This window comes from Meleagris gallopavo, chromosome 16 (genome assembly GCF_000146605.3).
Source record: "Meleagris gallopavo isolate NT-WF06-2002-E0010 breed Aviagen turkey brand Nicholas breeding stock chromosome 16, Turkey_5.1, whole genome shotgun sequence".
Lineage (NCBI taxonomy): Eukaryota > Metazoa > Chordata > Aves > Galliformes > Phasianidae > Meleagris > Meleagris gallopavo.
Genome location: NC_015026.2, coordinates 8,813,104 through 8,827,239, shown reverse-complemented (window position 1 = coordinate 8,827,239; position 14,136 = coordinate 8,813,104). Strand labels below are relative to the sequence as shown.

General features: G+C 52.6%; 1 protein-coding gene across 3 annotated transcripts in view; it reads right to left on the bottom strand.

Moving 5' to 3' along the window:
• The window catches only part of MPRIP (myosin phosphatase Rho interacting protein), a 56,719-nt gene that overhangs the window by 19,914 nt on the left and 22,669 nt on the right, over positions 1–14,136 (bottom strand). For 2 of the 3 annotated variants that reach the window (XM_019620544.2, XM_019620546.2), the window contains exons 7-15: positions 13,837–13,996; positions 8,153–8,294; positions 7,570–7,686; positions 6,314–6,370; positions 5,822–5,890; positions 5,554–5,643; positions 5,326–5,435; positions 960–1,545; positions 70–186 (exon numbers count right to left, since the gene is read on the bottom strand). In XM_019620544.2, the coding sequence (XP_019476089.1) occupies positions 70–186; positions 960–1,545; positions 5,326–5,435; positions 5,554–5,643; positions 5,822–5,890; positions 6,314–6,370; positions 7,570–7,686; positions 8,153–8,294; positions 13,837–13,996 (1,448 nt within the window). Of the gene's footprint in view, positions 1–69; positions 187–959; positions 1,546–5,325; positions 5,436–5,553; positions 5,644–5,821; positions 5,891–6,313; positions 6,371–7,569; positions 7,687–8,152; positions 8,295–13,482; positions 13,997–14,136 lie in introns of all 3 variants that reach the window. The other variant, XM_031555754.1, reaches the window with a different exon arrangement.

The window sequence follows — 14,136 nt, the reverse complement described above, 5'->3', positions numbered from 1 at the left end:
CACCGAAGCACAGTGGAGTCCCTTTGATGCAGGGGAGGATGGGTTTCCCTCTCCTCCCAGCTCTCCTACCTGCAACACGTAGCCCTCACGGGCACTCTGCTCCCGACCCAGTGCCACTTTCAGCTGGTCCTGCAGGTGTCGGTTCTGCTCCAGGAGCTCCAGGGCCTCTTTCTGTTTCTGCTCCAGCTGGAGGGACACGAACAGAGACAGAATCCAGTGAGCAGGCACAGGCTCAGCCATCAGAGCACAGGGCTTCCCACAGCACTGCTCTGCAACCAGGATTTCATTTTAACAGGCAAAGTCCCTCCCCCTGAAAGAACTGCGTTGTGCTTGAGTTTAATTCGTAAAGCTCAATGTGGCAAAGGAGGAACGGCACCAGCTCGTGCCAGGCATGGCCCAGGCAAATCCCACCCCAGTTCAGATTGGCGATGCTCCTGGTTACTCTGCGCCTGTACCCCTTTCATTCAGTTAATACACCTCAATCCTGACTAACAATGACCTTTGTTATCCCATATGTGGACCTCTTCCAAGTGAGCTGAGCCTCCTATTCTTCTCCTAAAATCTTGAGATCATTTGATGTAGGCTCACAAGAATGGAACCTTTGTGGCACGCACTGCAATTCCAGCCCATTTATGATTTTGCAGGCATAACTGCAGACACAAATCTCTACAGTTGCAGAGGCAAGTGGGATTAAGAGTTTAAATTTAGAGTCTGGTTAATATGCCTCAGTTGTGCTCATCTTATTAGGGGAAGGCAGGGTAACAAAACCAGCAGCATCTCTGCTTGGTGCAGGCTGGACAGGGCAACGGGGTGCTACCTGCAAGAGCAGCACTGGGAACAGAGAATGGACATGGACCTATGTCTCAAGAGACCCTGACAGCGTATCTCTGCTCACTGTTATCCCGAAGCAGGAATAAACGCAGCTTTTTTTTTACCCTTGCTCAGGCTTCCTGCTTTACCTCCTTCTCCAGCAGTGTGGTCAGGTGCTGCTTTGCCAGCCCCTCATCCCGATCCTCAGCGTGAGCAAGGTGCAGAGGAGCGATGGGGATCTGCTTCTCCTCCCGCAGCGGGGTGGTCTCCACCTGGTGCCACCGCTGCTCAATCTCCACGTGGACGTTCTGCGGTTTGATGTCTGCGGGGACAGGCAGGATCCGATCCACCTCCATCCTCAATGTCTCCTCTGGCCCTGCTCCATCCACCGTGTCAACCATCTCAAAGCGTTTGCGCCGCTCCTCGCGCCGCCGGGCCCGCTCCCGCTCCAGCTCGCCTGGGTCGGTGTCGGCGGTGCTGCTGTCCCTGGAGAAGGCAGCGGTGCCACTCTTGGAGGAGTCGGCGGCGTTGGCACGCTCCTGAGCCAGGGCTTGCTGGATGGGGCGGAACTCAGCCCAGTCAAAGGTCTTGGATCGTCCTTCTCGCCGGCGCTCCCGTGCACGGCTCCGCTTCTGCTCTGAGTCCAGCTCAGTTTGCTCCGCATCCGGCTTCTCGCTGGGCTTTGGGCTGGGCTCAAAGGATGAGCTCGTTTTGCTTTTCTCCTCTGGTAGGGAGCTGCGGGGACAGAGAGAGAGCAAAAGAAAGTGTCACCGGCTGTCAAGGTGGCCAGGCACTTTCACACATGCCTTCAAGAGCTGGGTGGAGAGGGGCTGCCGAAGCCCAAGCCAAAGCCAGGTGTGTGCCCCCCTACCCCTCCATCTCCCATCACTTCTCGGGCACAGCAGCCCTTCTTCAGGTTGTGCCGGCGTGCGAAGCCACAGTGCAAGCGGCCCTAAGGAGCTGCCGATCCCAACCACACTCCTCCTTGGCAGCCACCCCAAGGCCGGCTGTGGCCCCAAACCACGCTCATGGGCTGGGGAGTGGCTTCAAGCGCTCCTCCAGCACCGCCCATGTGCACACACTAATCAGCATGGCCACATCGTGGGCTAGCAGGGAGGATGCCACCGGTCCCAAAGTCAGCCTGGCTTCAGCGCTGTGGAGAAGCACAGAGCCGCTCTAAGATGCTTTTGGTAACTGGGGTCCGGTTTTCCTCAAGCTCAGCAGAGTCAGGCTGTGAACAGGGTCCAAAACTTCTCCGTGCCACTATGAACACTGAAGGCACGTATCTGCCAAGGGTGCCGCAGTTGATGCAGTGAGGAGAGCAAGAGTTACACAACACACCATGGCCATCCCCTAAAACGCCGTTTCTCAAGCAAGGAATGGCTTTCAGTGCTGAGTTAGAGGGATGAGAGGGGAGACATACTCATCAAGCAGGGAAAGAGAACAGGGAAGGGCAATACCACTTCCAACCTACGGGCAGCTCATGATGCAATACTAGCTCATTAGAGGCAGACATGCCAGCCTTGGAACATGCAGATCAAAATTAAAATAAAGAGAATAGCTGTGTGTTAACCTTGCAGAGGAATCCTCTCCCAAGAGAACAGCAGGTGTTTGCCAATCCCTGTGCTACCAGGATAACCCCAGATGCCTCCTGCAGCACAGCCCTTGGGCCCCATGTCCTGCACAACCACAGGGTTCCAGCACAGTCCAGCTAAGCTTTCCCGAAGGGCCCAGGGAGCAGAGCCAGAAGGCAGCTGTCTGGGCCCTTCACTGCAGGTAGATCAATGCTCACAGTGCTCCACAATCCCACGCGCACCACTGGTCCCAAAGGCAGCAGCACAGAAGGGCTCTTCCAGCACACAGATTAAACCCCACTCCCCAAAACAAAGACTGGAGCAGAACTGCATGGGTCCATGGCCAGTATCTTCCAATGTACCTCCATCCACAATCAAACCACAGGCTCAACAGAGCTGGGTTTCAAGAAATTCTGGCAGTCAGTGGCTGAGACCAGCTTGGAGATAATTCCTTCCTCAACAAACCCAGAAGGCACCGTGATGGAAAACTCACTCCACACCGACAGGATGCTGCTGCACGACTCCAGAGCACGCTCCCAGCCAAGTGCTCAATGTGCAGTCAGTCAGTGATTACGACTGCATTTTAAATATGTAAAACAGAGAGGAGATGAAGTCTTAAAATGGAGAAGAGCAGTAGGAAGAAAGGGAGTCCTGAGGTCCCTTGGATGTTGTTGGGGAACAGAAAGGACATTGCTCTGAACACCACATGGAAGAAGCTAGGAATTGGACTCAATGACCCTTACGGGTTCCTTCCTGCTCGGGATATCCAAGGACTCTATGAACCTTGGCATGCTTAGAGGTGCCACCTCCTGCCAGCCCATTCCTCCTGCACAGATCCCCAAAGGGCACAGTGCTGGGAAACTCAGCAGACAGCCCCAGAATTTAGCACTTTGTTTCCCAGCAGCACTCCATGGCTACTGATCCTACTCACTCATTTTGTACCTCCTCCCTTCCAGATAAATTCACATCACGTGGCAAGGGGAGATGAGAGATTCATAGAGCAGGCAACAGACAGTTGGTTTCTAACAGGGGTGGCTGCGAGCATGGTGCAAGCTCCCGAGGTGAGTATGGGAACTGGGGGGCACCAGGGCTAGGAGCTCGACCAGGGGCTGAAGCAGCCTCTTTGCTCCTCTTGTGTGCTTTACACCTGCATGGCCATCACTGTGTAATCAGCACCTCTGGAGATGGCAGAGCAGGGAGCAGGGCAGCACCCTCCCCCCAGGGTGCTGCCACACGCTAGGATATAAACAGTAATTAAGACTTGAGTAACAAGGAAGCATGCACTGGGCCCAGTGGAGACGTGGAAGAGGGTGATGGGAGCCAGCAGCCCCATCCCAAGCTGCTCACAGGGTGAGGATGCCAACAGTGCATCAAAGACACCGAACAGGCTGTGCTACATTGCGCTCACACCGCAGCCCAAGGGCTTGTCAAAGAGCCCTGGTGCACGCAGAGCTGCAGTTCAGTGCTGTGCCTCAAACCCACGTGCACCCCACTTGGAAGCAGTCCAGTGAAGAACAACATGAGTGCACCTATAAAGCCCTCATCATCAGCTCGGGGTTCAGAGCTGCCGTCTGTTTACACAGCGTAGCAAGTTACTGCACGACCAGCACCCAGACCTTCTCTGTGGGGTAAAGCCGAGTCAAACCACACCACGTGGGCTCAGAGCAGCAGACAGTGAGCACAGGAGCATCGAGATGCAGTAACCTGCTAGGCTATGCATAGATATGGTTCTTAAAGGGCTGAGAGGTCCCCTCAAATTTCCTTGGTCTTCATCTTCACATCTAGTCACATCAGAAGGTACCAGTGTGGGGGAATCAATTGTCAAGACCAGGTTGCTTCTTCCCTTCTTTCTGGCTCTTATTGAAAAGAAAAATAAAGGGGGAAACAAAAAAAAGAAAAGAAAAATAAATGAAAACTGCAGAACTTCCCATCCGAGGTGCAGAAAAGGAGGAGCATGCAGTGAATCACAAGATATACAAACCACAACATGTTAATACAGGAGAGAACACAGTTTTCCAACCTGGGCTTCAGCACGGATAGTTTCAAAGAGAAGTTTTTCCTGGGATTGCATGAAAATCAAACACACAGAGGAGTGAAGAGAGAGGTGGCTTCCCTGACATCCTGTGAACCCACTGGAGATTAGGAACGGGTGCCAAGCAGGGTGGGCATAGGGGTTGGAGCATCCCCAGCCAGCAGAGCCAGTGAGAAGAGCCATGCCACCAAGGCAGGGGCAAACCTGGCAAAACCCTACTGGCTGCAGCCACAGTAAAGACAGGGGACAGTGAATGCTGTGGCTGTGTCTTGGAAGCCCATGGAGTGTGGCTGGCATGGTTGGTTAGCTGTGAGGGGCTCAAACACCCTTTCCCTCAGCCTCAAGCACTCACAGCCGGTTCGCAGGGAACCAAGGGGCCCCTTCCTCTGGCACTGGTGGCAGGAGGAGACACGGATATTGCTAAAGAGCAAGGGGAAGGAGCTGCTGCTAGCTGGAATATTGAAAGGGAAGGGAGGCGGTTTGCTGGATGGAGTTTAAAGTCTGTCAGAGCCAAAGAGCTTCTCCTTCAGCCCTGTGACCCACAGCAGGGCCAGGCAGCTCATGCTGAACAGTAGCCAGAGGAAAGGGGGAACCCAGCACAGCTGAATCCAAATGGTTTCACAATACCTGGTGGGAATCCAGAGGAGCCTTGATATAGGAACAGTATTTCATATTCCTACGCACAAATTAAAGCCATATTTTCAACCCTCTTTGAAAACTGCACCCGTAAGAGCAACTCAGCATTATCAGCACACCCACAAAGCATATCCAGATTAAGCCCAGAGAGAGGGGTTTAAGAAAGAGGCAGACCTTTCAGGAGCAGACAGGCTCAGAAAGAGGAAAGCGCAGGGACAAGGAAGAGCTCCTTCTGCACAGCAAAGCAGTGCAGGGGCCCATGACTCCCCTTACCTCGTTACATCAGGCGCAGTGGTTGGGCGAACGTGCTTCATGATGGTCTGAATCCAGTTGCGACGGATGCCAGACGTCATGGCAGAAAGGGTGAACTCCCCTTCCTTCGTCTGAGGAGAGCAGGGATCGGCTCAGAGCTGTGGACTGCACCCACCAGCACCTTCCCGCTCACCCCACAGCCACCCCAAGCACCCAGCTCTGAGCATCCCTGCCCCACACCATCCTTACATGGATCTGGAAGCCGTAGTTCCGCTGAACTGGGTACTCAGTGACATCATAGCACGTTGATAAATCAATTTCCCCATCCAGGTCTGCTGCCTGGAGAAGAGAGAGATAAAGGATGCTGTAACACACTGCAAATCAAAAGCACTGTGGCTCTGTGCAGGAGGCGCAGGGTAGGATTTGGTGAGATGCACTGCAGGGAGACAACGAGCAGGGCTGTGGGGAGCACAGAGCCCAGGCAGCAATGGCTTTCACCCCACAGAGTGACACCTACCTCCTCCGCCACCGAATCCCGGTAGTATCTCAGGCTTTGGTCAGTCAGCACAAACCAGTGCTTCTTCCACTACGAAACAACCAGCACAGGGGAGTTACCAACAGCCCCTCCCCTCCCAGCTCCACCAAGCAGCCCTCCCAAAGGGCTCGGGAGAGAGGAGCAGGCAGCAACACAAGGGATGCTGCAGTGCTTCAACCCCACAAGTGATGATGAAATACTGCAAGTGCCCTCCATGAGTTCCCCTGGCAAGACGAAGCTTTTTTTTTTTTTAATTAAAAAAAAGCAATATGATACTCTTGTTTCATCCATGATATTTAAAAACTGAGCTGCAGCCCATCCCTGGCACTTGTTTCATACATGTACATCTTCTGCACGCTCCTACTGCCACCCATGCCCCAGGACTGACTGCAGCCAGGCTGCAGGAACCCACATGTGTGGAGCCTGCCCAGGCACAAGGTACACTGGAGCAGGTGGGAGCTGCCCCAGACTCACCTGCCCATCCTCATACTGCTTTGTCAGCCAGCCCTTCTTGAAGTTCAGCAAATCAGGCTGCAAGGAAGGACAGAGGCAGTCAGAGTGGCCACATCCAGCCTGGGAATAGGCAACAGGGTGACAAAACCCAGCACAGCAATCAAAGGAACCAGCAGCAGTGCAGCTGGATCACTGCACTGTGTGGGGGCTAAATGTCTGCTCCAAGGAGGCACAGGGATCTGCTGTATGATTTATGTAGGCTGTCTCCTTCCTAGCAGCTGTGATTTCCTACTGTTGCACCAGAATTACAATGGAAGGAGAAGCAAGGAGTTAGCAACACTGCATGCATTTTTGTCCCTCTGTTATCCACCACAGAAAAAGGACCTGCAATTCTATGCACAGACCCAGCACCAGGCTGAGTTCCCATGTTCAGGGTCTGGAAATACAGGGAATCCCAGCACTGTGCCACAAAAACAGCACCTGCTACTTCCTGCAGCCAGCAAGGAAAGCACTGAGCAGTGTGGGATCACTCCCAGCAGCACCAGGAAGGATGCAGGGAATCTTTCCCACTGACTGCAAGGTTTTCTCGCACGTTAGATGATGTGCACTGTCACTTGATATTTTTTGTCATTCTTGTCATAGTTTAAGTCTACATGAAAAGCCCCACAGAAATGCTAAGCTACTGCATTTTTGAGAAGTCCTTGAATACGAGTTGTCCATCCATGAAAAATGTAAATATCATGTATTTACAATGGCTAAGTAATCCTTCTCAGAGATTACAGTATTTATTCTGTTCCTGCAAAGGGTGGAGAGAGAGAGTGGAGGGTGTTCCATGCTTGTTTTGCACTGTTTGCCTCCAGGTCTGGTGAGCATTTGGAACATGCAAATGGAAGATCTTGTTCCACTAACACCAGCCTGCAAGTGCACAAACATCACGGAAGCACTGACAGAAAACTGGGCCATGTATTAGCTCTCCTTACCAAACCAAATGCAAACTTGGCTTGGTACCCATTACTCGAATATACACCAGCCATGAAGCACTGCCTGTTTTAAGTTCTGCAGCAGTAGATGGGAAAAGGCAAAAAGCAGAGCTCCACCTCTCAGCATTAGCCACACCTGATTCAAGTCAAACCCAACCATTTGCTCCAACACCAGCCACAGCAGATGCCCCATGTGTTGGCTAAGGGGAGAGCAGATGAAGAGATTTCCATTGGAGCTGCCTGGGAAAGGCTCTGGCATCCACCCACGTGGCAGAGGACACAGCCCCGCTGGCTCACCGTCATGGAGGACTCTGTGGACCTTCTGTCCAGTGACTTGGCCCGGCGGTGTGGGGACAACGGAGATGCAGACACATCCAGGATGGAGCCCATGGCTGTCCCTTCGCACGTGAAGTCCTGTGCAGACAGCAGAGCCTGGGTCAGCACGGAACTAGGGCAGCAAGTCCTGCTCCCTGGCTCGTGGCACAAAAACCCACATATTTCGGGGGCACATCAGGCTCAGAACAAGTGTCACCTCACTGGTAAGATCTTTTTTCAGGCTTCTCAGGGAATAAGTTGCTCCCAGTACATCTAAGCACAACTGGGACTCAAAAGACCGCCTGTTTCTTTTGTTATTTCATGCCATGAGGATGTGTCCTGCTGTGCTAGATCTGACGTTTCCCTCTTTCTATTCCAGAGGATAGAAAAGAGACAACCTGATTTTTTGCCCTGACTTGCAGCTGGGCCAAAGGAGCAGAGCAGTGAGCAGCAAACCTGCATGGGCTGAACCAGCAGTGCTGCTCTGCACATGATTCCACTGTGCTCAACCCAAACCCCACCATGAGACCTCAAGTGGTGCCATGGTTGTACGGAAACTGCTTACCCGTTTCCGTGGGAAAACCCTCTTCTCACTCCTGCCCTGCCGTGTCTCACTGGAAAGGGCAGCTCCTGCTGGCACACTCGTCTCCATGTGCTCTGCATTCTCGATATCTAATGCCTCAAATTTCTCAATTACCTGAGATCTCCTGGAAAACAGAGAGAAAGGGGAAGGCAGAGCTGCTTAAACCACGAGCAGAATTATATGGAGCTCACAGTCCCGATGCGCAAGGGCTGCCTGAGGTCACTGCACAACTGCTCGACTCATTGCTCCTACAGCATAATGCTGCAGCTACCAACAACCTGAGACTACAGAGCACAAAAATCACACCCCACTGGGAGCTGGGCAGCTCCACATCACCCTGCATGTATCCTGTAAAACCTCAGTCCGTGCAGGTAATGCACCAAACTGGAGCATACACAGGTGCATCCAGCTGGAAGTTGGGCATCCAATGTGGGCATCCCTCACAAAACCCATGCCCTCTGCTGAAACTGGCCTGCGAGGCAGCTGGAGGGAGCAGGAGCTCACCTGGCCCCTACCTGCACCTCACCACATCACAGCACCCAGCTTCCCCAGGACAGAGAACTACAATGGAGCAGCACACACCCTATAGCAGGATGCTCCCAATAGGCAAAAAACAGGCTTTCTGCAAGTGGAATTAAAAGTGCCATTTCAGCAGGAAAAGCTGTCTGCTGACCCACAGGAGTGAAAATAACAGAATTTTCTAAGTACCTGCTGGTCTCAAACTGGCACCCCCAAGGGTCTGGGCAAGAACCAGCCTCTGGGCTTTGAGCACAACCTGGGAAAGCATAGCAGTAATCCACCCCCAGGACACAAATCAGCTGAGCCCCAAGCTGTGAGGTTTCAATTCCCATTTGAACCTCCCCCAAACACTCAGCCCAGAGAGGATCCTGAAACAGCATCTGGACACCTAAAATCAGGAACCCCCAACATGCATGAAAATCACAAGGGCAACCACATGAGGGAAAACAGGTCATCCAAAAACATTTTTGTTTTAACACTTTTCACAAAAAGAAAAAAAAGAAAAGAACAGCAGATTAGAACTTAAAAACAAAATAAAAAACCATGAGATGTTTAGTTTTAAACTCACAATTGCACCAAATCCCATCAGTCAGACACATTCCGAGCACAGCTCAGCCCTGTGGGAGCTGCTGCTCAGAGCCAGGCTGCCAGGACCAAGGAACTGAACTGGGTCTGGGGGAGCTTTGCTTTGTAAATTCACATCTCTGATGTTTCTGGGGACAGCTGTTCAGCCCCCCACTGCCTCCCAGTTTGCAGAGTGGGAGCAGAACAGATCCCAGTGCTTGTGCAGAGTTCTTGATCTCCCCAGGATGTTCTGCTCAGGTGACATGTGTGTTACAGCACCCAGCTCACAGAGCACAGATCTACATCCTCCATCACCAACACACGGAGAACTGTTTTGGAGATGAGTTTTTAACCCAGCCATCCCCTTTTCAGCCCGGCCCAAACCTCTGAGACTCAGTTTAGGAGGGAGGAAGAGGTTCGTGAATTAACATTATCTGCACCCTAACAGATGAAGGCCTGAAGAAAAACAAATCAAGAGAAAAACAAACATAAAAACAAAATCAAAAGCAGGTTGATTTCTCATGAAAGGGGCTGCACCACCAGGTTGTTCTACGGCTTGAGATTGAGATGAGATGGTAGCGAAGCAGGCGAAGTAAAGGCGGACACGTCACACAGCAACACAGCAGGAGAAGGTGGAGAGCAACAAGACCTGGAAGAAAACAAGGCTGGAAAATGAATGAACAGAAGAGGAAATTATATATCTGCATCTACATACAAAACAAAATCAAAACTATTCCAGTAATTCATCATTGAAAAAGGAGGAGGGAATAATAAAAATAATTAAAAATAAAAAATAAAAATATCACTGCAACCCAATCACAGCCCCAAGGGTTAATATCATTCAGATTACAGGAAAGAATCATGTGTCCCATCAGCTCAGTGTTTCAGAGAGGTTACTGTGAGGGGTCCCTGGGAATGCAGCTCCACGCTGGCAGTGCTGTGCTGCAGGCAGGGAGGGATGGAGCGGTTGGAAAGCTGTGCTGCTGCTCGGTGCTGCACTATGGAACTCATCCCAGGGAGCTTTGCTCATCTCTGCAGGCTGCTCATCTCTGCCAGACATGGAACCTGAGCTGCAGGTTGAGGCTGTTAGCTGGGGGTGTGTGTGCAGGGGGAAGGAGAGCTCTCACAGCCAACAAGCTGTCACTGAAGCAGCGTTCTTTGACTGGAGGAAAGGGCTTATTTGTAGTGGATTCATTCATTATTTAGCAGCGAGAGAGACAGTGAGCCTCAAGAAAAGGACAAGGAATTTCCCCCAAAGGTACACAAAAACAAAGAGGATAGTTCTAAAAGGAAAAGAAAGCTCTGTTTTAGAGAGCAGGCAGTCGTGTCTTTGCTGCAGCAGCATCCAGTGCAAAGCCTTACATCCCAAGAAGCTCCAGAGAAGGAATTTGAGAAAGAAAAGTAGCTCTGCTGCTTACTGAGGTTAGAAATAATCACCAGCCCTGGCTGCACTCTGACACAGCAGGCTTCTGCCAGCACAAGCAGAGCTTGGGAGCAATTGAAAAGCTGCATTTTCAGAGGCTGCAGCACAAGAAGCGTGCAAGAAAAGCCAAGGGAGTGAGCTCCGGGCTCCTGCACCCCAAGGACACCCCATCCAACACCAACGCCCCTCCCAAAAGCTTCCAAAGCTGCTGAGATGCACCGAGATTCATCCCTGCTCTGCTGGCACACAGGGATTGACACCCAAAAACATGGGATCAGCTTGCAGCTGCCACAGCCCCCTTTGCTGTGCAAAATGGGCTTGAAGATTCATCTCTGGGGTTTCCAAATCACCGCCTGGAAACAGCCCCATCCTGCCCAGGGCTGGGATGAGGGAGCAGGGATGTGGCTCAATCCCTGTGTGCTGCAGAGCCGTGGCCCCACCCTGTGTGTGCCAGCAGAGGGAACTCGCACACCACAGACCCCCACGTGCCAAAATCCCACAGATATCTCCTGCTCGGGGCTGCCTTCTGATGCACGTTTCAGAAGCAACCACAAGCTCAGACGTCTGCATGGGGCGTGGAGTTAAGTGCTGGGAATAAATGATCGACATGGAATATTTCCAGCACAGTCATGGGCATCAGTCACGTAATAGCTCTTACTGTGGGGAGACAGGGCAGGAGCCTGAAAAACAGCTCTATCTGGAGCTCAGACCACAGGTGTGTCACTCAGGATGGAACAGCGGGTAGTAACATAGCTCTTTCTCATCTGTAGCTCTGACACTCCCGTGCTGATTTACAGTGGGTTAGAAGGAAATGGGAGGAAGGGACAAAAACACCCAGATAATCAGAGCGAGCCTGTCTGGCTGCACTGAGAGTCCAGAGGCAAAGCTGAGCCATACCTGATGGTGCCCATGGTGTTCATGCATGGGTAAAGGACTTCAGGCAAATGCTCACAGACGTGTTATTGGGTTACTGAGGAGGAGGAGGATTAGGTATACTGTTAAACCCAGCAGGAGAAGCAGACCCTGCAGCATGCAAGTGAGTTACTGTATTTGCTCAACCTTGATAAGCACAGCCTGAATTTGGAGGGGGTGAGGAAAAAAAAGTGATAGAAATCTGTGCACTCAGTGAACTTGTATTCATAAAGCAGCCAAGCCAAGGTGAGCAGGGCAGATGGGAGCTCTCTGGTGCGATGCTGAACTGCCTCTCTGTGCCTTGCTGAGCCCATCTGGACACGGGTGCCAGCCCCGCAGAGCTGCATCCATCACCCCCGGACTCCACACCCTGTGCTGGACTAGGGTCAGCTCCATGGGCACAAGACCCCCGCTCATCTCTCAGTACAGCTCTGAGAAATAGGAGACATTTTGCCCATTTCAATGCAGCAATGCATTTCTGCTAAAGTGCCCACGAGTCCAGCTGAGCTGATAGAAATTTTCCCCAGGAAAAGGCACCTGCCAGGAAGTGCATGGAGCTGACGTTAAAAAAAGGCACTCTCTGGCTGCAACGTTCTCTTGTAGTCCCCACTACCTGCATGCAAACCTCTGCCCTCTCTGTCTTGTTGGCAGATCCCAGTTTCCTTTTGGCATGCCAGATCCCAAAACCGCACAGTGCCCATGGAGGCTGGAGCAAGTGACTGTCAGCACTGGGGACCATGCAAGCAACCACACAGGGACACAATGTCACCCATACCTGAACTAACACACTACGAGTTGAGCTTATCAGCCCTGTCCCCAGCTGGGGTGATCAGGTCCTGCCTGGCACCCTTCCCCTCTGAACTCTCAAGGCAGGGAGAAATCCAATCCCATGCCCTGCTCCTATGCCCCAACCTCTGCATGCTGCCAGTGCTGGGATAGGATCAGGAGAGGCAGGATCCTGCTGCCAACCCACAGCATGGGCACAGAACTCCCACACCTGCTCCCAGCTCTCAGATGCCAGGCTGGAAAACAGTCCTTTAGGGGCTGTGAAGAAACGAACCAGCAGCGCTGCTGACATCACACTAGAGAGAACATGCCCAGAGGAAAATCAAGGCGAGAAAATCAGACTGGCAGATAGTCCTCTTGCCCGGGGCCCATCTCCCGGTTTGCTCTGCTGCCCTTGTTGCACTAACACATCCTTCACCTCACCCAATGACTGCTGAGCATGCCTGCAGATGCCCTCCTCACCTCCTCCGCACTAAGCTTGTTTGCAGCCCCGCACCCGACTCTCCTCTCCCAGATTAATGCCATGACATTTTGAAACCTCTCTCAGCTCATTAAGCAGTTGCATAACGCACCCGGCTCTAGCACCATTTAGAGAGCTAACCTAATTAATGGTGCCAGCTGCCCGCGTGTGCCGCACCGGGGAGGGGACAGGGAGGGTGGGCTTGCTTGCAAATGCGGCATCCAAATGTCACCAGGCTGACATCCACTGCTAAGGCCACCATATTGCCTGGATGGTGTGCATGGGCAACGTGGTTGCCCCAGAATCCACAACTGCTGCAATGCAAAGGGGCCAAAGTAAAAGAGAGAGATTTAGGTTAGATGTTAGGAGGGAATTTTTTATTCAGAGGGTGGTGAGGTGCTGGCACTGCTGCCGAGTGGTGGCTGCCCCATCCCTGCAGGTGCCCGAGGCCACAGATGGGCCCTGGGCAGCCAGCCCACTGCAGGGGTTGGAACTGTATGGGCTTTGAGGTCCCTTCCAACGCAACCCTTCCACGATTCTATGATTCACAACACAGCCTGCCAATACCTCCCATCCAGGGCTGCACTGGGGAGGGCGACCCAAACCTCACTAATGCTGCAAGAGGGAGGTGAACCACTCAGACCTTACCTTCTCTCATTGCCAAAGAGCCGGGCCACTTCTTCTCTCCCAGGGCTACGTGCCCGGGTTCTCCGCTCTAGCCGCTTCCTCTCCACCTGGAAGGCCTCACGATTACTGATCCTAACGGCCTTGGGAACGTCGGCCAGGGTGGTGTACTGCCGGCTGGCTTTAAAAGAAAGGGGACGCCCCGATTTTTCAGCTCCCCTTCCTACATCTCTGCTGGAGTCCTTGTGCATGGGGCAACTGCTCTTCGAGTCCAAGGAGTTCAGAGAAAAGCTGTGAATCACTCGGTCGCCTGATCGGGTACCTGGGGAAGGAAAGGGCTGGGCATGCTCCTGTGAGGGCGATTTGGGATAACTGTACCTGTTGTTCGGGGTGCTGGGGCTGGGTGGGCTCGGTGGTGGAGGCAGCTGCTGCTCTTCCAGCTTCGAGTCTTGCTTGGTCTTCTCCAAGGAGAAGTAGCCGCTCTCAACACGAGTCTTCCGCCCACAGTCTATCCGGTCCCCATTCATGGAGCTCTCGTCTAAGGGACAAGAAAAACACATTTGGTTTCAAGTCTGAGTTTTGCTTTTAACAAAAAAAGTCACGATTCCAAGCAGGAATGGTGCAGGAAATGAGAGCAGGGACAGTCTGAGTCCCTCAGCATCACAGTCTCTCCCACCC